General features: G+C 55.2%; 8 protein-coding genes across 17 annotated transcripts in view; 3 read left to right on the top strand and 5 right to left on the bottom strand.

The window, feature by feature from the left end:
* Positions 1 to 180: 180 nt before the first annotated feature.
* H310_10277 lies at positions 181 to 2,272 on the bottom strand. 2 transcript variants are annotated; one of them, XM_008876616.1, is made up of 2 exons: positions 1,461 to 2,272; positions 181 to 1,411 (listed from the first exon to the last, which is right to left on the bottom strand). In XM_008876616.1, exons 1-2 carry the CDS (start codon positions 1,766 to 1,768, stop codon positions 916 to 918), a joined length of 804 nt encoding a protein of 267 aa, XP_008874838.1. In that variant the 5' UTR covers positions 1,769 to 2,272; the 3' UTR covers positions 181 to 915. The 2 variants fall into 2 exon arrangements, with proteins under 2 accessions (XP_008874838.1, XP_008874839.1); XM_008876617.1 differs by having other exon boundaries at positions 181 to 2,272.
* Positions 2,273 to 2,441: 169 nt separating this feature from the next.
* H310_10276 (hypothetical protein) lies at positions 2,442 to 4,649 on the top strand. Its single transcript, XM_008876615.1, has 2 exons — positions 2,442 to 2,902; positions 2,965 to 4,649. The coding sequence occupies exons 1-2, from the start codon at positions 2,447 to 2,449 to the stop codon at positions 4,435 to 4,437; spliced, it is 1,929 nt and encodes a 642-aa protein (XP_008874837.1). The 5' UTR covers positions 2,442 to 2,446; the 3' UTR covers positions 4,438 to 4,649.
* A 200-nt stretch (positions 4,650 to 4,849) lies between these two features.
* Positions 4,850 to 7,639, top strand: H310_10275 (the record flags this gene model as incomplete). 2 transcript variants are annotated; one of them, XM_008876613.1, is made up of 7 exons in its annotated part: positions 4,850 to 5,598; positions 5,694 to 5,793; positions 5,882 to 6,065; positions 6,118 to 6,414; positions 6,466 to 6,746; positions 6,862 to 7,112; positions 7,160 to 7,639. In XM_008876613.1, 7 exons carry the CDS (start codon positions 4,850 to 4,852, stop codon positions 7,401 to 7,403), a joined length of 2,106 nt encoding a protein of 701 aa, XP_008874835.1. In that variant the 3' UTR covers positions 7,404 to 7,639. The 2 variants fall into 2 exon arrangements, with proteins under 2 accessions (XP_008874835.1, XP_008874836.1); XM_008876614.1 differs by having other exon boundaries at positions 6,466 to 7,112.
* On the bottom strand, positions 7,567 to 10,399 carry H310_10274 (hypothetical protein). The gene is made up of 5 exons (XM_008876612.1): positions 9,451 to 10,399; positions 9,184 to 9,304; positions 9,078 to 9,119; positions 8,940 to 9,018; positions 7,567 to 8,885 (listed from the first exon to the last, which is right to left on the bottom strand). The coding sequence occupies exons 1-5, from the start codon at positions 10,356 to 10,358 to the stop codon at positions 8,329 to 8,331; spliced, it is 1,707 nt and encodes a 568-aa protein (XP_008874834.1). The 5' UTR covers positions 10,359 to 10,399; the 3' UTR covers positions 7,567 to 8,328.
* Positions 10,400 to 10,869: 470 nt separating this feature from the next.
* Positions 10,870 to 11,472, bottom strand: H310_10273 (hypothetical protein). The gene has a single exon (XM_008876611.1). The coding sequence runs from the start codon at positions 11,412 to 11,414 to the stop codon at positions 10,899 to 10,901; it is 516 nt and encodes a 171-aa protein (XP_008874833.1). The 5' UTR covers positions 11,415 to 11,472; the 3' UTR covers positions 10,870 to 10,898.
* A 615-nt stretch (positions 11,473 to 12,087) lies between these two features.
* Positions 12,088 to 17,292, bottom strand: H310_10272 (hypothetical protein). 6 transcript variants are annotated; one of them, XM_008876609.1, is made up of 14 exons: positions 16,837 to 17,292; positions 16,378 to 16,764; positions 15,865 to 16,331; positions 15,578 to 15,764; positions 15,132 to 15,302; positions 14,655 to 15,019; positions 14,346 to 14,482; positions 13,997 to 14,293; positions 13,841 to 13,942; positions 13,617 to 13,789; positions 13,186 to 13,551; positions 12,976 to 13,131; positions 12,668 to 12,831; positions 12,088 to 12,619 (listed from the first exon to the last, which is right to left on the bottom strand). In XM_008876609.1, exons 1-14 carry the CDS (start codon positions 17,254 to 17,256, stop codon positions 12,406 to 12,408), a joined length of 3,606 nt encoding a protein of 1,201 aa, XP_008874831.1. In that variant the 5' UTR covers positions 17,257 to 17,292; the 3' UTR covers positions 12,088 to 12,405. The 6 variants fall into 6 exon arrangements, with proteins under 6 accessions (XP_008874831.1, XP_008874828.1, XP_008874829.1 ...); XM_008876606.1 differs by having other exon boundaries at positions 12,976 to 13,551; positions 16,837 to 17,290; XM_008876607.1 differs by having other exon boundaries at positions 12,668 to 13,131; positions 16,837 to 17,290.
* A 77-nt stretch (positions 17,293 to 17,369) lies between these two features.
* H310_10271 (hypothetical protein) lies at positions 17,370 to 19,649 on the top strand. Of its 3 annotated transcripts, XM_008876602.1 has the most exons (6): positions 17,373 to 17,857; positions 17,925 to 18,840; positions 18,923 to 19,002; positions 19,054 to 19,185; positions 19,240 to 19,416; positions 19,466 to 19,649. In XM_008876602.1, exons 1-2 carry the CDS (start codon positions 17,615 to 17,617, stop codon positions 18,174 to 18,176), a joined length of 495 nt encoding a protein of 164 aa, XP_008874824.1. In that variant the 5' UTR covers positions 17,373 to 17,614; the 3' UTR covers positions 18,177 to 18,840; positions 18,923 to 19,002; positions 19,054 to 19,185; positions 19,240 to 19,416; positions 19,466 to 19,649. The 3 variants fall into 3 exon arrangements, with proteins under 3 accessions (XP_008874825.1, XP_008874826.1, XP_008874824.1); XM_008876603.1 differs by lacking the exons at positions 19,054 to 19,185; positions 19,240 to 19,416; positions 19,466 to 19,649 and having other exon boundaries at positions 17,370 to 17,857; positions 18,923 to 19,051; XM_008876604.1 differs by lacking the exons at positions 18,923 to 19,002; positions 19,054 to 19,185; positions 19,240 to 19,416; positions 19,466 to 19,649 and having other exon boundaries at positions 17,370 to 17,857; positions 17,925 to 18,896.
* H310_10270 (hypothetical protein) overlaps positions 19,195 to 19,649 on the bottom strand; it is a gene marked incomplete at both ends in the record, with an annotated part of 2,276 nt that continues 1,821 nt past the window's right edge. Inside the window, one exon of the mRNA XM_008876601.1 lies at positions 19,195 to 19,218. Within this exon, the coding sequence (XP_008874823.1) occupies positions 19,195 to 19,218 (24 nt within the window). The remainder of the gene's footprint in view (positions 19,219 to 19,649) is intronic.

Raw genomic sequence — 19,649 nt, 5'->3', positions numbered from 1 at the left:
CCCGCAGAAGGACCGACAGCGCCGCCGAGTACCTGATTGGCAAGGCTTGTCCCATCCGTCGCTGCATAGGCTGGACGCACCCTGCGCCTATTCGACGGCTGAGGCAACTGTGTCGGCGCCGTGAACAGGTTGCCGCCGACATCGCGCCTGCATTCGCAGTGCCAACTCCGAGGACCAGCGTCGAGAGATGGATGAAATTGTAGCAGACGACAGCTGCGTTCATAAAGTGTCCTACAAGTTGGGTCGACTCGAGCGCACGTTGTTTGGAGGACGCGTCGATTCCGAATCCATGGCGAGTACAAGGGTCGCTTCTTCATTCGGACGCCGACCCCATCGTGTTGGGGGTGACAGCGCGCCGCGTTCGCCGCTGAAGTCGACGATGGCGATTGCTTCCAACCGGCCAGTCGCGCCAACCTTGTGGCAACTGTCCAACTTGCATCGGGCGTCGTCGATGCTTTGACCAAACGTACGGCAATATTTGTGACGGCATCGCGTTTGAAAACCCAATTGCGATCGTGTCCTTCATCCCTGCCGAGAAAGTTAGATGGCAGTTGCGTCCTTTCGTCCAGTTCGCGTTGTCAAATGCGCCATCTCGTCAAGACACTGCGCAATGTCTCGAGCACTGTCGCTTTGATGGCGCGCCCTTGTACCGACGTGAACCTGCCGTTGGCGCGGAAGGGCGAGGACTCGCAAGTACCGCGCTGAAAATGTCGCTTGCCAGTGTGACTGCGAGTTCATGACACGTCACAATGCACTCTGCCTGACGCGGACATCGTCACGGCCCGCTCGGACCAACTACTGGAAATGTCTTGACGACGGACGAGGCCGTCGACTCCCTCGACTTGCCGTTTCTTCCTTCGCACACTAACATGAAACTATCGTTGGGCCTCGAGCTTGCGGTGTCGACTGCCGCCATCACGCCCAACTGCCTGAATCTTGTCTTTTGAAAAGGACTTGGCATCCACCGCGCTCTGGAAAAGTCCCCATTGCAAGTGGCAGCGATGGATGCGGGGGCCTCCGCCGCGAGGACGCCCACCAGTTCCTGCAAGACGCGTCCAAGTGGCGACATTTGCCTGTGTCGTTGCCGTCACGAACGTGAAGGCGTTCCCGATAGTCTCCGCGACGCGTCGACGCCCACTGCCATCGACGCTCTTGACGTCCGTGGACCTGACTGTTTGTGTCATGAAGAATGGGATGGTCCGCGGGGCTCGCGACGAAATCGCCACCAACGAATGGACAGTCGAAGCCATCGGGGCCGTGGCATGTGGAATCGAAGGGGCGTCGAGGTGGGCTCCATCGACGGCCGAGTCCTTTTGTTGTGGCCACGTCAACCTTGGAATCCTTAACGCGCAACGGAACAACTTGTTCTTGTCCAAGGCGCTCAAGCAATTCGGTCGCATGTTCTCGTTCGCTGTGAAACAGATTGAGAAGGATCGAAGTTGGAGCATTTATCGTCGAACCTAAAGAAAACCCACTGCAAAGGATGGAGGTTGGGTCTAGAGGCGGTTGTTTGGCGCAGCGCTGTGATGGCTCCTTCACATGGGCATCGAGTGGCATATCTCAGGACTTCCGTCGTCAGTTGAATCCAAACTGTCGGTGGCATCGCGAACTGCTGCACGTGCACTCTACCGAGCGGCACGTTTGCATGGTTGTCGTCGTGTGTGGACGTCGTTTCGAGTATGGGAACCTCATTGAATTTCCTCCGCGTCTGGCCAACAACCACTGGTGAAGCAACAAGTCTCCCAACGTTTCTTGGAGATGTTTTCATCCCCCATCTGAGTCAGCAACGGCCGTCAGCGATGGATGACCTGCTGCTGAATATCACCGTGAGGACGATTTCAACCTGAAATGACAGTTGCGCCATGTAGTTGGCTCGAGGTCTATCGGCCCCCAGACCTTCCTGGCCGGAGAAGCGGTCGCAGTCGTAACTGATCCATTTGTCGCCTTTTGCCTTCTGGATCGACTGCACGCCTTCGTAGAGTGCCATCGACGGCCAGAAAAGAGGATTGTATGTAATTTGAACGAGCTCGCATGCGGCGTCAGCATCCTCCGTGTCACTGCAGTTGCTACGACATCGTCGGTGTGGTGGTTTCTCTGCGGTATAAACGCCATGCTATCAGGTTGAAGCAAGCGGACACCGTTGTGTAGGGTCGGCAGTCTCGGCCAAGCTGGCAGCCACGATGACCACAAGCTCAGTCTGGAGCGCGCACCTTTACGTGGCAAGGCCCCCACCGCCGCTGTTCCCGATTCTGTCGGACCAGTGACATGACCGTCATTCTCGCACAGAGTCGGGGAACCAATGGTTTTTGGACATGTGTTTCAAAAGTGTTTCAAATGTGTTTCAAACACCCCATTCCTTCGCAGATCGCGCTGCGACGCGCCAAACGAGACGTTTAAAACACTGATCTTCCCAACCACCACCCCATTTCGACCATACTATTTTTTAATGAACGGAGACCAACAACGATCACGCTATGTGCCGCCTCATTTGCGCGGCCAAAACGACGGCGGCAGTGACCGCGGCAGCGACCGAGGCAGCGACCGAGGAGGGTACTCGGTAGACCGACGCGGCAGCAGCGGCTATGGTGGACGCGACGCCGGACGCCGCGAACCGCCCGTGAGCAATTCTCGCTGGTCGGGCTTTGAATCGAGCCGCGACGAAGGAGGCTATTCTCGAGGTGGCGGCTACGGCGGTGATCGCGGTGGCTATGGTGGTGATCGTGGTGGCTACGGTGGTGACCGTGGTGGCTATGGTGGCGGCTACGGCAGCAGTCGTGGTGGTGGCGGTTACGGCGGCCCCCGCAAGAACCGTCTTGGCTTCCACGGCGACATGACGCCCAACTCTCGCTTGGAACAAGAATTGTTTGGCGACTGCCAGTCATCCGGGATCAACTTTGACAACGTACGTACCCTCGTGTCGGAGTTCTCGACGCTCCATGTCCAATTCTCGTGTGTCTTCATTAGTACGACGACATTCCCGTCGAAACGAGCGGGGATGGCGTGCCGCCCCCGATCACCTCGTTCAATGAAGAAGAACTCGGCCCGGAAGTGTGCAGCAACCTCAAGCTTTGCATGTACACCAAGCCGACGCCGGTTCAAAAGTACTCGATCCCGATCGGGTTGGCCGGTCGCGACATGATGGCGTGTGCCCAGACGGGTTCTGGGAAGACGGGTGGCTTCCTCTTTCCCACCTTGGCGTCCATGCTTCGAAACGGCCCTGCTCGTGGCCTCGACGACGACAGCGCGGGCGGCCGCCGCCGTAAATTTTTCCCGTCCGCCTTGATTCTCGCACCGACGCGTGAACTCGCGTCGCAGATCTACGACGAAGCCAAAAAGTTTTGCTACTGCACGGGCATTGCCCCCGTGGTCGTGTACGGTGGCGCGGAAGTCGGCCAGCAGTTGCGCAACTTGGAACGTGGCGTCGATCTCCTTGTCGCGACGCCCGGGCGACTGGTGGACTTGATCGAGCGCGGCCGCGTGTCGCTCGCCGGAATCCAATTTTTGATCTTGGACGAAGCCGATCGCATGTTGGATATGGGGTTCGAGCCTCAAATCCGCCGCATCGTCGAGCAAGAAGACATGACCCGCGAGCGCCAAACGTTTATGTTTTCAGCGACGTTCCCCCGCGAAATCCAGCGTCTGGCGTCGGACTTTTTGCGCGACTACATTTTCTTGACGGTCGGGCGCGTCGGCGCCGCTTCCAAGGACGTCAAGCAGACTGTGGTGTGGGTGGACCAACAGGACAAACAAGACTACCTCGTCCGCTTCCTGAACGAAGTGCAGGACGGACTGATCTTGATCTTTGTCGAAACCAAGCGCAATGCCGACTTTCTCGAAGACATGCTGTGCCACGAAGGCTTTCCTGCCACGTCGATCCATGGCGACCGCACCCAGCGCGAGCGTGAAGCGGCGCTTGCGTCGTTCCGCTCGGGGCGCACCCCCGTCCTCGTTGCAACCGACGTGGCGGCGCGCGGGCTCGACATCAGTGGCGTGACCCAAGTGATCAACTACGACCTTCCCAATAACATCGACGACTACGTCCATCGCATTGGGCGTACCGGTCGCGTCGGGAATGTCGGGAACGCCCTCTCGATGGTGAACGACAAGAACTCGAACATTGTGCGGGAATTGCACGAACTCTTGGTCGAAAACGGCCAAGAGTGCCCGTCGTGGCTTGGCCAAATGTCGTCGTATGGCGGTTCACGCGGCGGCCGCGGTCGTGGCGGTGGACGTGGGGGCTCGTCTCGCTTTGGCGCGCGCGATTACCGAAAAGAAGGCGGTGGTGGCGCAGCCCGAGGCGGGTACGATAGCCGTGGCGGGTACGAAAGCCGTGGAGGTTACGAAAGCCGTGGCGGGTACGAAAACCGAGGCTACGAAAGCCGCGGTGGTGGCTACGGCGACCGATCCGGCGGCGGCGCCGACAACAGTTCGTGGTAGAGATGCCACATGCAGCAGCAGCAGCGCGACCAACGCGCTGACTGACCGAGAAGAGCTGGAGATATCATAGATGATAGGTGGGAGGCGAGTGTATTATTATTAGGTAGAGCTAGCTCTGGATCCAATTTCATATAACGATATATGTGGACTATCCAAGCATGGCGGAAGGCAACGTGGGGCCGGACCGTCGATGTCTGGGGTCCCCTGCCGTGTAGTCGGTGCACTCACACGTTACCACATGAAAGGAAGCGCGCATTTGAGCGCGGACACGATGGTCGGCCATGGCGCAGTCGACGGGTGCTCGTGATGTTGGCCCTGCTGCTGTGCGCTGTCCGAGATGTTTGAGTGGGGAAAGATCTTTATCCGGATACGGATACCCTGCAAAATATCGAACGATGACGCCAAATGGATCATGTCGCGGCGACAACTTGCGGTGCCGGCGGCGAAAGGCGGGCACCAGGAATCGTTTGGGTCGGACGTGTCGGACGACGAAAAGTCCAAGATACAGCCTACTGTGTCGATGTCCACGGCGTCAGCTGCACCTAGCCTCGTGCGCCGAGCCTCGTCCAAGAAATGGTATTCCGATTCCGACGACGAGGGTGGTGCTGGTGGCGAGAACACTCACGCAAACAATCAAATTGGATCGATGTCATCGCTGCAAGCCTCTTCTACAGCGTCGTCGTCAACTACCACTCTCAATCGGCGTGCATCCGCGTCGGCGTTTTTGCCCAGTCGTGGAGGAAATACACCGATCGAGAAAGCGCCACCTCCGCCTGCGCTGGATTTGTCATCGCCGACGGGACCTCCCATTGCCCCTGTAGATAAACATCGACCTCCTTCGGTGTCGGGATTTCAAAAACTCGTTCAAAAGACAAAAATCATGTCGCCATTTCGCTCAAAGCATTCAAAGCAGCTCAAGGAAGACTCTGCTCCACCGGTCAATCAAGCCCACGACGACGTCGGCTTGGCACATCATCCATCTTCTCTAGAAACAGCGATTTCTCCACCATCCACGAGCTCGACCACCCCTGCCGGTGGCGGGGCATCCTTGCAACGACGGCACTCTTCGCGCATGATGCTGCGGGCGTCGTCTTCCGAAGCATCGCTGGCGCCGACGCCAGAAGACGAAGCAGACGATGCCTTCCAGCAGAACGTAATGGAGTACGTACATTGTGATTCCAGCCTATCGCCATCGATAGTTCCATGGCGATAGACAACACATTTCGCAGGACGTTAGCTCATACTGACATGTGTAGCGCATTGAGCCCGGGCCGAGGTGCCCTTGGAGGAGCGATCGCTGGAGTTCCTGGCTCTGGAGTGCTACTGGAAGGCTGGCTCCGCCAAAAGCAACGGCGGGTACGTTGGAATCCTCGAAGAGGTGTCGGCAATCGATGCCGCCGCGTGAGATCCGTTCGCGATGTTAAGGGAGAGGCATGTATTGCAGGGCATTCGCGGCCTCAAGTCGTGGAACTCGCGCTACTTTGTGCTATTCAAGAACCCAAATGAAATGCGCTACTACTCGGATGTCGTTCAAAGCGGATGGGGTCCGATTCCATTGGGTGAACTCGGGTGCATCTCGCTGCGATCGATTCAACGCATCTCCAAGCCGAGCCATCCCAAGTACAAAGGTGGGATGTCCTCAAGAGCGGATGAGCAAGATGAAGTCGATTGTGCACGTAGGCTGCCGATTCGACATCACGTGCCGCCTTCCGAGTGCGACGATCGCGTCCAACACGGGCGACTACGACGAAGGGGTATTTTCAAGCGGCGACGAAGATAAAAAAGACAAACCTGCCAAGACCACCCCGAAAGCTGCGACGAGGGAGTTTTGCCTCGTATCTGACTCGCCGCAGACGACTGTGACGTGGGTGACGATGCTCGATTCGCTCTTGACCCGCAGCGTTAACAGCCCGAGACCAGATACCGTGAACGGTCGGCGGAACAGCAGCACCAACGTGAGCAATGCCAGTGGTGGAGGTATTGCTGACGTCGTCGAGTTTGGTGATGCTAAACGCGTGCATGGAGCAGGATCTTTGAAAGCTCTTGTGACCCAAAATATTCGACAGAAAGCTGTCCTTGGAGGATTGGGTGCTGCGACTGCCTCGGCCGCGCCATTGTCAACTCCACTCCACCAAACGTCGCCGACAGACGCCCGGATTACCTCGGGAACGCCAACGGTGTTCACTTTGCCACACGATGTAGTCCCCAAAGCGATCGTGCTCGCCATCGAGTACATATTCGAGTCGTTTCCAGGGATCGAAACCGAGCGATTCTATACCGCGGATCCTCCGCCGCCAGCCCGATTGCAGGTGGGGAATTGCTGCGTTGTGAGAACGACATTGCCGCGGGACGACGTCTTCGGACTCGTCACACGCAACATGACCTGACTTGGTCATGACCTCACGCGCACGTGGAACTTGGTAGGCCGTTGTGACGTTTTTTAACTCGTGCGCCATTGAGCAACGGAAACCCACGCGCAACGAATGGGAAGACGTGCTCGATGTTGTGTCAGCTGGCGCAGTTGTGATGGTGTGGCTCGAGCAGCTCGAGGGGCCGATTGTTCCGGTTGAAATGTACCAGGCCTTTCGGCAAGTGATGGTCGAAGGCGCGCATGCCCCGTTTGAACTGTTGCGGAACCTGAAGAATGTCTTGGCCACTCTCCCTCCAAAGCCCTTGTACGTCCATCCGTGGCGTCCTCACACGTCTCACGCCATGGCTGTAGCAAAATGGTGGCGTTTCTGATCTTCCACTGGAACGACGTGACCGTGTACGAAACGAAAAACAAACTGACCGCGGCCGTCCTCGCCAAGCTCTTTACTCGATTTGTGTTTCGCCGGCACGTACAAGACGACCAATTGGACGATGGTCAAGCAGGCGAGCGCGACCTCATGCAGTCCGTCGTCGAGTACATGATCACTCACGCGGATGTCCTGATCGATGAGACGGAGGCAGAGCTCCTCGAGTGACGGCCATCGTCTTTGTTGAATGCAAAGAGAACGGTCGGCAGAGATGACCGGGGTGGACATGAATCCTCAACTTGCTCGATGCCGCCGTGGACCCACCAAAAGAAAACAACAACAACAAATCGAGTGAGGGACAGAGCGTAGCCCACCACACTATCGCCATGTTGAATGGCCGCAGGCATGTCGAAAATGTCGAAATGAACCGATGAAGTTGACTGGAGCTCTCTCTACTGCATGACGTCGACTATGTTCATCCCATGGCGCGTGACCACATGGCAACTCGACACGGTTGCAAGGCTCACAGCTTCGTGCCAGAGCAACGGACGTCGATACCACGCCTTGCTGGATCGAGTTGGCGGCGATACTTTCTATGTCCTGCGAAGGGCTGTTGCACGTCTTCGTAGTCGATCTCCAGGCCGACAGTGCCGCAGTGGAATAGCGACACAATCGTTTGATCGGCACGTTTTCTAGAGGAGCGACTCCTGTAGCGCACACCGTCGCAGTCGCTTCCTGCTCATCGTTTGCGTCGGCATCCTCCCGACGTTCTCACATGCCTCACCACGACCGAGTTCGAGATTCGGCAAATTTTGTGTGAAGTCACCAGCATAAACAAGCGAAATGTCCATTTTCGACACACGCCACGAGATCGACGCGTTCAAAAGCAGCATCCTCGCGAGTGGTGCTTGACTCCGATGATGACGACACTTCGTTCGCGTGATTCGTTTGCTCATGTCGCTCCACGAACGACTGGTGTTGGCCTCCACGCCCCCTGCCCGTCAGTGGAAGCTCGACCTGTCTCGACGATGCCAAGCTCGCGGAATTTTTTGATGCTTCAACGTTGTGGCCGGTTCGTTCATGAATGGACTGGGCCATGTCAAGCCCCACGACGTCCATGAACCGAGGCAACACGGAGGCGGCTTTCCAGAGCTCAGAGGTCGCGGCTTGTTTCGCAAGCACGTTGGACATGTCGATCTTGGCGTCGGATCTGTTGTGATGCATTCGATGCGCTGTGGAGGTACTCGAGCAGCATGCGAGTGTGGCTGTCCGGACGTTGCAAGATGAAACGAGTATCGGACTGAGGTCGAGAGGCCGCGGAAAAGATCGTGCGCATCGGGGGAACGGGTGGGGGCAACTGGAGCGTCCGAGGCTCTGGCTGGCGGTCGTCGTCCACACAACTCGACCGTTCGTCGTCTTTCCACCACTCGTTTCTTTCTGGATCATTGGATTCCTCGGGTCCGTCGTCCGTGATTTTCTTTGGGAGAAGTGCGGGCTCCAACTGCGCAGAACGACGGCGTTGCTCACAGGGTGGCAGACATGCTGCGTGCCCTTTGGCAACATGTTCTCTCGTGGCGAATGGAAGCGGTGGCGACCCGGCAATTCCAGAGGACGGACTCGCCTTGGTCAGTTCCTCCTTCCAAGCCAGTTCCTGTAGTCGAAGCTGGTCTTGCAGGTCTCGGCACTGTTGTTCCAGCGTCGTCACCTTCACTAGTGGCGGATGGTGCATGAGACGGCGATGGAAGATCGGCGGCGGCTACATACACTGGGTGACGAGCAGGTCCTTTTCCACGGCCGCCGTTCGCAGCACTTGCCCGTGCAGTTGAGCTTGCAGAGCATTCCTCTAAACACAGCAAGCAACGTACGATTTGGTATGATGGCCATGAGGCAAACCGCTCGCACCTCGTCCTGCAGCGAATGGATGGTTCGCAGCGCAGTTTCCCACTATTGCAACGTCAGTTCACATGGACGGATACAAGGAGCATGGTCGGTTTTCATGACACCGTACTTTGCCTTGGAATGTGGCTGCTTCATGGGCTGCTTTTTGGTATCTCTTGGCTGCGCTGTTCTTGACGTGATGCACCACACGCGTGTGGTTATCGTAGCTCGTGTGACACCACTTGACCAGCCTAACCAGAGAACTCCTTGAGATCAACTTGTCAAGGTCGCCGCACAGCAGGATGTAGCAACTGGTCCAATCGAACGAACTCCACGCAAAGCTCAACGCGATCGGGGCCGGATTCTCGGCCGAAAAAAGTGACCCACTAGCGCTTACGTTGTCAAAGATGACTCAATCGAGGTCATGGCGCCGGCAGAATGCGCTGGAACTTGAAGGGAGTCAAATCGCGGCGGCCGCAGCGTCGATATGTCTTGACAAAGTTCTGCCGATTCCTTGCGAGGGGATCGCTCCATAGACACCGGCAAAGTCGCCACAGCTGTCTGCATTGTTTCACTCAGCCATGCCACGTACATCGCGAGTGCGGCAGCGTCGGTTTGTTGATTAAGTTTCGACGACAACGCGCTTACCACACCATCCAGGGCCGCGATCTTTTCCAGCCACGAGTCCTGAAAATCGGTCTGGGTTTGCGTCGTTTGCGCTTTGACGAGTGAAATGTGCGTTCGCGAGTCTTGGTCGGTGTTGGTGCTCTGATGAACGACGACTGGGCGGGCGGTGGTTGTGGACTTAGCACCATTGTCCACGGTCGCTTGCATGGTGGTCGCAACCATCTCCTTACATGAATGTGGCGACGAGAAAGTATTGCTTTCCGCTGACATAGATGGGATTTTCGAGTGGGCGTGATTTCCAGTCTCGATGAATGGGGAGTTCTTCGATGGAGGTTGCGCTCGACGTCGAATGGGGTGCTGCATTAGCACTCCGGAATCCCGTGGAAACCATGGCTGTTGCGGAGGTGGTGGCGCTACCGTTCTTCTCTCGACGTCGAGCTGAAGGCGTAAGGATTCGAACCGTTCGTGAATTCGATGGAGTTCTGTGCACAGAGGCAGTTCCTGCGGTTGCTGGTTATCGGCTTTGTCCGAGCGGGTTGATCGCGTCCAAAATCTCGTGTCGCTGTAGCATGCTGATGAGACGGCGTCGTCAGCGTCCTTGTGCTTTAGCGCATCCATGGATGCATGGTCCGACGACTCTGAGCAGTTATCCCACGACGGCAAGCTCCACAGCGGCATGCGAGCTCCTTTCCATCGACGTCAACGAAATCTTTTGGTTCGAAATTCGGTTTTAATTGTGTATTTTCGTTGACGAGACAATTATCCAATCACACTAAAAATACAGCAAAATCAAGCCCATTTTATTTATGGAGACAATTAAAATACGTCGGACCGCGGTTTCGATTGTCGCGGTGTATGCTCTACGTAGTACAATTTTATCCATTTTAAATGGGGTGTCCATCAACTACTTTCCACAAACTTAACCCCAAAACCTCTTTAAAACAATTAGTCAAGGAGAGTAAGTGTAGGGATATCAGTAGGTGGTGTGCAATGTCATCAGCATTCCAAATAGATTTTGGCCCAGACGCTGCCACCCGAGAGCCATGAATGCTCTGTAAATGAATGGCACGTCTCCTTCGACCAATTTGTCTTGGGTCGATGAGATTGTCGAAAGTGGACGGGACAGAGGTAGTACACCCATGGCAAAGCGCGATTCGCCAGTGCAAAAATGCAAAATAATGCAATAAAATGGACATAATTCATCTTGGATTTAAATAGTTAATATGTGCCGGCACTGCCTGCTGTGGGGCCACGGAATTCGAGGGACCCGCGCGTGGTGGCGGCACTGAATGCTCCTCGATCGAACGTGTACGATTTGGAATTTCTTCGCTTTGAATGTGTGCGCATGTTTTCCATAATCGTACCGAGCAACTCGGACGCGCGCTCGGTTGGCCGGACACCAGTCATGGTTCGTGGCGTGTAGCTGCCAGCGCAGATGCCGCCGCCAGTGTCGCATAAGACTGGAATGTCGAGGTTCAGGTCGCCCAAAAATGCACGGAGGTCGCTAGCGCCTTCAAACTTGACGCATACTTTGTCGCGCGGCGACAGCACCATCTTGAGCTTCAAGTTGGGTTCCCACGATATTTTCGTGATGTCGTCGACAGCGACGCTGGTGTTGGTGTTGAGGAACACTAGCGCTTGGTCGTGCGGACGCACTTCGATCGCCATGTACTTGCGGGAGATCCCGACTTTCTCGAGCAGCGTCGAGCATTTCATCGTGTAATAGATGCCCATCGCAGCGGTGGCGAACTAGTTCCGATCAGCAGGGATGAAATGCAATTGCCAAAATGCGAAAAGGCCAAGTGGGTTCACACTTGGCCAATTGTTGAAGGCGAGCGTGGGACAAGCCACTCTCAATGGCTCTCAACGATGCCGCCACGATGGTAATGGACGTCGCCCATCGACGACTTCGGCGGGCAGTCAAGAAGGTTCAAGAGGTCATGCGTCATTCAAGGGCAGGGCAAGCAGTGCTGTTGGATCGATTCTGCCTACGACACAAAACGCTCGGAAAATGTCTACAATGTCGATGCGTTCACTCTCAAGTGCATGGCAAACCGAAACGTAGACACGATCCGCCCGGTGTTTCAATTATATACCGGGTATTTCGCGACGTGAATGTGGGATCGGGAATGCTCGAAGATCCAATCAAATCTTCGAGCGTCATGCTTGCAACATCATTCAGTGTTCTCCTCGATGGCACCGCGCCAATGCGGCACACAGTCGTGGCTCTCAATTCATTCCTCGACTGCTTAGTTTGTGTCGATGAAAACCATCACTTTGTGGGTCCTCAAGAGGGTTGCACTGCCCTGGGCTCCCGTTTTGGGCAAGTAACAGGTATTTACCCGGTATTTGTAATTTCGCCGGCTTCTCTCGTCGTGAAAATTTCAAAAGCGCACCCCAAGTAGCTTCGAATATATCTTCTGTCCACGACGAGAGCAGAGGGCGGGCGACAGCGGCCGTCCCCCGAACGATGCTTCCGATTCTCGAGCTTGGCACATGTCTGCCGTGCATGGAGACGCAGCTCCAGGACGTTCATCGGTTGAGTCCATCCGGCGGGATTGGACTCCTTCGAGAGGAGGTACCTGCCTGAGAAAAGGCGATGACGCGTCGCGCTTCCTCGGAACCACCTCCTTCGTGTGCTGCCCCACACCCTGCACCGAGTCACGACACACTCGGTGGAACGAACTCAAAACCCTCTTTGATATCGATGAAACATGGGAACTTGTTACAACAAGCCGTTGCGAATGTCTTCGAGCTTCTTGAGCACCTCCATGGGGGTTTGATCCATGTCGTGGGCGATCTTCAATTGCTTTTCCGCCGACAACATGCCGAATTGATCGCACAGGTCGCCGTCCGCCACGTCCTTGACCGGGATAAAGTAGGATCGGAAGCTCAAATGGTCTCGCCCGCACAGAGGCGGCGCTTCTTGACGCATGTACCTACAACACGCACGTGTGAAAATCAAAAAGATGGGCAAACACACAGACATTTCCAAGTGCGTGGCAAAATCCACATCCACACGCGATGAAAACGGAATGAGCGCGCCGATGCGGCCCATCACGGTTGTGTACACGATAGCTTCTTTGCCGACGGGCACCAATCTCGTGCGAACCATGGACGTGATCGTTTCGCCAACGTAAAATTGGCACACCTATGGCAGAGACAGCATGAGCAACTAACTCTGCGCGGCTCATCCATCCTTGGCACAGTCGAGTTCAAGGGATCGAGAGCGATTCCCTGCTCAAACCAAACCCCAAGGGAGCTCAATCAAGGCAACCACCTCGGCTTCTATTACCTGCTCGACTTTGTTGGGGGCGCCGTTCAAGAGATGGGCGTCCCATAGCATGCGGTTGCCCGTGGGGTTTTCCACTTCGTCCGACACCTCAGATGGCAGCCGCGCGACAAATACGTTGCCAAACTTATCGCCTCCCGCCATCGTGTCGTAGTCGACCTGTCCAAGAGGCATCAGTCAACCGCTTCCAAGGGCACATTCGACTGCACGCACCAACGTCGACGCAGAAATACACCGCGGAACAAAATCGTCGGCAAAAATCACGAGCTGGTTGTCGTCGGCCCGGTATCGAACAAAGTGGAACGAGTGGTGGTTATCTGACGCGTAGATGCGGGCGCCGGCGGTCGTGAGCTTGACAAGGGTCGACGGAAAGTTGCGGTTTTCGCATTTGCGGAGCATCTTTTTCTTGCCGAGGTCGTAAATTCGCAGGATCTTCCCAACCGACACCAACAGTCGCCCTTGAAATTCGCACATGGCGTACGGAATCCCATCCAACTCGGTCGTGTGCACCAGCACCATAGACGTGCCTTCCACCAAGCGGTACACACGCAATTGCCCGGCTTGCGTCACTTTCGTGCCCTATGGAACGCCAAGCATATGAGGCCCATCAACTCTGAACAGCACAACCGTAGGACCAGTTGTACCGTGTGCAACTTCATGCTGACAATGCTCCCGACAATCAAAAAGGTTTCGCCGCCACGGTCGTGGAAAACGCACGTGCTCATGCACATGGCGCGTTCGTTGGGGTCGAAATCGTGGCACAGGACCGTTTCGCACGTCACCGGATCGATTACGCGCAAGCACGATGCCCAATGGCCTGTGCATCAACGTCGTCAAGGTGAAGGAGAATGCTACGATAGAACACTACCTGCACCCTCCGGAACGGGAGGACGATAGTTTAACAAGTGGTTTTCTTCATCGTCGTCGTCGTCTGTGAGAGGGAACGTGGCTGTTTCGAATCCGACGCTGGCTACGCATGACACCCATCAGTTCTCGTCACGACTTGGTGGATGTGGAAAACTACCATTTTCGTCGGCCGTCAACGTGTTGTGGTCGGCTTCCAGCACCAACAAACGACGAGTGACATTGTGCACGATCGCTTGGCGGGGGGTATATTTTAACGGGAGCAACTGCTGGTTGAACACTTGACCGAGGGCATCAAGTGTCAGGATCTTGAGCTCGTCCTGGGCGACGGCAACGACCCCTTCACTGCACTGCTCCGACAAAAATGCACTTGCGTACGACAGAGGTTCGCACGACAGAGGAGTCAACTGGCGTCTGGCGCCGTAAAAGTAGCTCAGCCAGCCCCGTGAACTCAACCCTGAAACAAAAACTGCCGGGTCAACAAACGTCTTGGCAAGACCAGCGGCTACCTAAAATCGCTTGTTTGCCTTGAACTTGGACACGCACCAATTTGACGGGCTTGACACCCAAGAAACGAGTTCGAGTGTCGAGAACTTTGGCTGTCAGAGGGTCTATGCGCGACTGCTGGAACACCCCGTTTTCCATCCTAAACATCGCGTCAGACATTTCAAGTCAGGCGTCGTCCCGAAACAAATCAAGGGCAGGTCCACATTCACGCAGCATGTCAACAGGTCTCCATTCGTTGCAAGTCCAATGTTTCGATGTGCGTCGGTACCATAGTCATTCCAGTCGAAAAACATACGTCCACACGTCCGTACCCAATGCTGAGAAAGAGCGCATGGCCGCCAAGCGCGTCTGCGTGTGGTTCATGCTGGAGCTGGGCAAAGCACAAACTGTGGGGGTGGGACCCAGGGAGTGCCAGCAGCGTTTGGTCAGCAAACAAGTTGTTCGGGTCGAGGTTCAAGATGCGAACATTGCCGTCGTAGGACCCCACAGCCAAGAAAGGAAAGCGCTGGCGACCTTCGGGGACCGGTCCAATGTCCAACGAACTAATTTCGCCAAGTGTTTCAGTGCGGCCGACCTCGGCCAATTCCCCCGCCGCATTCAGCTCAAAGTAGATCAACGTCCCCCCAGCCATGCTCAGCACAACTTGGCGGGCATTCGCCGAGCACTTTTCAATCACCTACCGACGCAATTGCAACGTGAAGCCAAAATGCATCAATACCCCGCAACCATGCAACGGATGCAAACGCCACTTTGGTGCTAAAGGTATCACTGACGAACGAAGGCCATACCTTTTTCCCTGGTGCTTTGAACTGCATGACGCCGTGATACTGTCGAACGTGGTTGAACCCTTGGCGATGGATTTGGACAATTGAGTCATCAGCAAGAAGGCCAACGAGGAGGGATCCGACTTCTTTGGTGAGCCCCGTGTTGGTTACTTCCTCGACACTTTCGCCTACTTCCTACCGACAAAACGAATGTGCAGTCGCGGGTTGTCGTCGATTGAGTGATGGACACAACAGAATCATCCTTTTCACGTAAAAAAACATATAAAGCACCAAGGGTTAGTCCACACCAACAAGGACCTTATCAACTTATCGAAGCCAGCACAATTCGCACAAAGTGTCCACTCGCTACGCTGGCAAGATTACAACAATCCCATCTTGTCCGATCGACCAAATTCCACCGATAACACAGAAATCAATCACAAAGGTCACGAAAGATGGAGAAATTTTACCAGGACCAACGTGTTGTCTTCGAACGAAACAACAATATACTTGTGAACTGCGTCGTCATGACGCGCTTTTAGACACCATACGGCTTTGGCGATGTGGGGGAGCGGCGAGGATGCCACCTCTGTGATACTTAGACCATGACGCAGGACGCGGAGCGTCGATCGGTTGCCTTGACCGCACAGGGCATACCTAAAAAGAGCGCCAACATCAGGCTGCTTTCCCAACATGAACAGCAAGACGAAGTGCAAACGTCGTCGATCGTTGACGATCGCAATGAGCACTGCCATACATTTGAGGCGTGTGTTCGTTGGCCAAATCGTCGACTAAGAGTTGAGTAATCGGCGCCAGACTGTCGAGGCTCTCGACGAGCGCCAGGTTGGTCAGTCGCCGCAAGCTAAAGCTCGGCACGTATTCCTGGAACGAGTGGGCTTCGGCCGTGCTGTCGTTGTCGCCAATCGATTGGAACTGGAGCAAGTAGTGCTTGGATGCTTCGCTGGCAGCAAAGAGATATCCCGTCTTGGTGATACACAGCGCGACGGCTGGCGGCAGCGTATCAAAAAACTTGACCTTGACCGCCGACACTTCATCATTCGTGTACGTGAGGGTGACTTTGTACAAATCCCCGAGTTCCGACTGCACAATGATAAAAAATAGATCGCGCTGTTTGTGTGTCGCCGAAGCTACGATGAGCACTTCCGACCGCACATCGACGTTTGTGTTGACAGGGCGCGCGCGATGCGGGATTCGACAAGGGACCTGCAGATGCGGTCATGAAACGCAAACGGCAACAGCTTGAACGAACCTCTGGATGACGTTCATTCTTGTATACGATCCAGCCTTCCGAGCACACCAAGACACCACCAGGCCCGTCGGTCCCTCCTGGCACGGCAATGAGTTTGTTCGCTGAACGCATCACTGGTTCACTCCAACGACGTGTGACGTGGTTGAGACCAAGGTCAAGCTCGTAGTACACGAGCGACTTGACAGCTTCAGATGCATCAAGAGATCCATCGTCGTGTTCGGAGTAGTCGACTTCGAGGATGGCAAAGATCGGGTTCTCAAACCCGACATCCACACCGACCATGTCAAAGTGGATAGCGTGCGATCGATGTGCTTCCAGCGGGCTCGAGATTGTCAATCGGTTGGATGCATCGCGATTCATGATGTATACAAGTTTTTGCTTCTCCACCTACGTTCAGATTGCGCCTGTTGATCAGCTACATGGAACAACAAACAGACGGGCAAGATGGCACGGACGTACCGCGCCAACCATGATCGCACGGCCTTTGGGATCGGTGGCCAGGTATTGCCCAGGTGTGATGCGACGGCAGCCCGTCTTACCGAAAGTTTCAGAATGGCGAACTTCCCATCGTGACAAGTCGACCATATACTCCAACACAGTGATCTTTCCAGAGTCTGTTCCCACAACCAGGTAATCCTTCGTGCCGCCAGTTAAACGGAATGGCATCAGCGATCGAACGACACCAAACACTTGCTGGCTATGGATCGTCTGCAATTGCTTGAGCACACCTCCCGTTTCTGACGGCGACTGCGTCTGCAACAAGCGGATGGACGTCCCTCCACTGCACACAATATCTTGACTCTTGGTGCCACAGAAGTTGCCGTAGACGGCGTCCGTAATGGCGCCGCCCTCCTGGAGGGTGATGTTCATCAAGTGCATCCTGTCTCCCGCTTCCTCGGTCTCCTTTCACCACAGAATGGATATTCGAACTGAGAGGGAATATCCGGATAATATTTGTTTATCCGAATACCCGCAGATCATACCCTTTTCAACTTCTTTCATGCCTGTGGAAAGTGCGACCGAGATGAAGCACCATGCTCCATGGACGAGTCGTGCGTTGCAGGGTGGTTTATCATCTTGGAGATTATGTTCGTCCTTCCCTGACGTACTACGGTCGTCCACGTCGTTCTCGAAGGCATCAACTATGGCGGTGGAGAAGTGAGTGCTGCATATTCTGTGTTCTGCTGATGCGACTCCTTAATCATATTTGTGCGACACCTTGAACCAAAAGTCCCATATGCGATGGATACAACGGGAGTATTACGATAGTTTGTCATGCCAAGGTTGCATTTACTTCATCATGGTCTATGGTGTCGTCGTGGCTATCTACAACGCGCACGGGATAAATCCCAGAGTTGAGTCCGATGATTTTGGACTCGTCGATACGGAGCACTGTGCCGCCGTACTGCCCATCGATCGCCCATGTGTTCACTTGCACGTAGCAGTCGTCTTCGTACTTCGGCAGGAGGGCGATTTCCTGGTATACTATCGTGTCGTCAACCCACTTGCCAGCGGTGGCACTGATGAGGTCGCCACTGCTGTTGTAGATGCTCACGTTGGCCCCGGTGCGACCCATGACTGGTTTGGCAACGTATCCACCCTTGAAAGTCGCAATGTCTGCCGCGTCAAAGGTCGATCGCAGCAAGTACGGGTTGTCGGGGGCCAGTTGGGACAAGATGGGCAAAATCGCTTTGGACGAAGGAAGCACTGTCCAAAGGGGCTCAAACACGCGCACGGACGGATGGAGCATCACGTCCATGACCTGGACAGTTCGCGCCAAAGGCGACGGTGTCATGTGAACTGATGCGCCTTGCTTCGTCAGCCCGTTCCTGGCCTCGTACTGACAGATCACTGTTTGCCACGCCCATGTCTTCCACACGTTGCGCAGCGGTCGGTTTTGTCCGTCCAAAATCGTGACTCCGTCCTTGTCGAAGTGCAGTTCTTTGACACCAACGATCAACTCGCACGAAATGCCCGCAGCTTCGGCTGCAGCCTTCATGTACAACGAATGATATCGCTCTTCGGCGTCATCGTCGCACAGAAGATGCAGCGTGCCGTGGACGTTCTTTCCTTTCCATGCCGCCGTCAATTGCGCGAACAACGTGGTGCTGCTGCTGCGCCCCAACGAACCCAGCCCCGCCGAGTTGGACCATGCGTCCTGCGTGTACCCGCACTCCATCAGACACGACGCTGAGTCTGCATTGTACTCGTACACCTTCATCCCTTGGTCTGTCAAGGCAAAGTCCAATCGACCGGAGATCGTGTCGTTTTTGCTACATCAAGTTCTGAACATTAGAAGTCCACCAGCCAAGTACAACTCGATCTCGGACGTTTCCATGCAGTCATGCTCCAAAGATGTGATGGGACGACGTACTGGTGGGTCCATGAATGCTCGATCTTTGGCCAGAGTCCGGCCGGGATGCGAAAGTACGGCGCCAATTCCCGCTTGTGCGCAAGAACGTGGTCAGTGGCTCGAATGAATAAATGATGCAGGATGGCCGTCGCTGCTTCCAACCCCGCTTGACCAGTCTCTGTGATCGTGTAGTACTTGGTCTGCAACGACGTCGACACTTCGTGGCCGTACTTGGCTTCGAAGGTCGGGACGAACGGGAGCGTCGCATCGAGGTACCTGGCGTTGCCAACATGCCGAGAAATGTTCCATGTATGCACGGCCAGGTCTTTCTTGACCGCGTTCAAATACTTGGGCAACACCGACGGCGGCATCGCCATGGCTTTCGCTGCAAAAATAGTGCGGCAGACGGCTGCGGCACAGAGAAATGTACTGCGACATCGTACACTGAGCGATGAGTTGTACCTTTAGCAATTGCTGTACAATTGATCCTAAAAAGTGTATGCATGTAGAACGATACAGTACGTCCTGAACGTACGGCACTGCATGGGGATCGTCCACGAGAAGATGCGCCAATCACATGGCACACAATGTCCCGGAAATTGCGAGTCGCATCAGACAACTCTGCAGATGCGATCGCGAGGAAGAGCGCTCGTGGCACGCATGCTGGGAGTGCCTGACCGACGCGGGTAGGACAACCCATGATCCCCGTTGCACCGTTGGGTATTTATATCGTAGCTGAGAAGAGCTTCCAGCGAGAGAGAGTATGCAGCATGGCTCAAGTGAGACGACGAAGTGTTTTGCTTTGGTCGAGAAGTGTTGCTTACTTGCGCCAGGCCCGCAACACCGTCCATGCCATCGTGGACATGTTGAAAACAATGATGATTTCATGCGGGGTTCATTAACATAGGCGTTCGCACCT

This window comes from Aphanomyces invadans (genome assembly GCF_000520115.1).
Source record: "Aphanomyces invadans strain NJM9701 unplaced genomic scaffold supercont1.25, whole genome shotgun sequence".
NCBI classification, from domain to species: Eukaryota; Oomycota; class Saprolegniomycetes; order Saprolegniales; family Verrucalvaceae; genus Aphanomyces; species Aphanomyces invadans.
The sequence above is the reverse complement of the archived record's forward strand: the minus strand, read 5'-3'. Positions and strand labels throughout refer to the sequence as shown.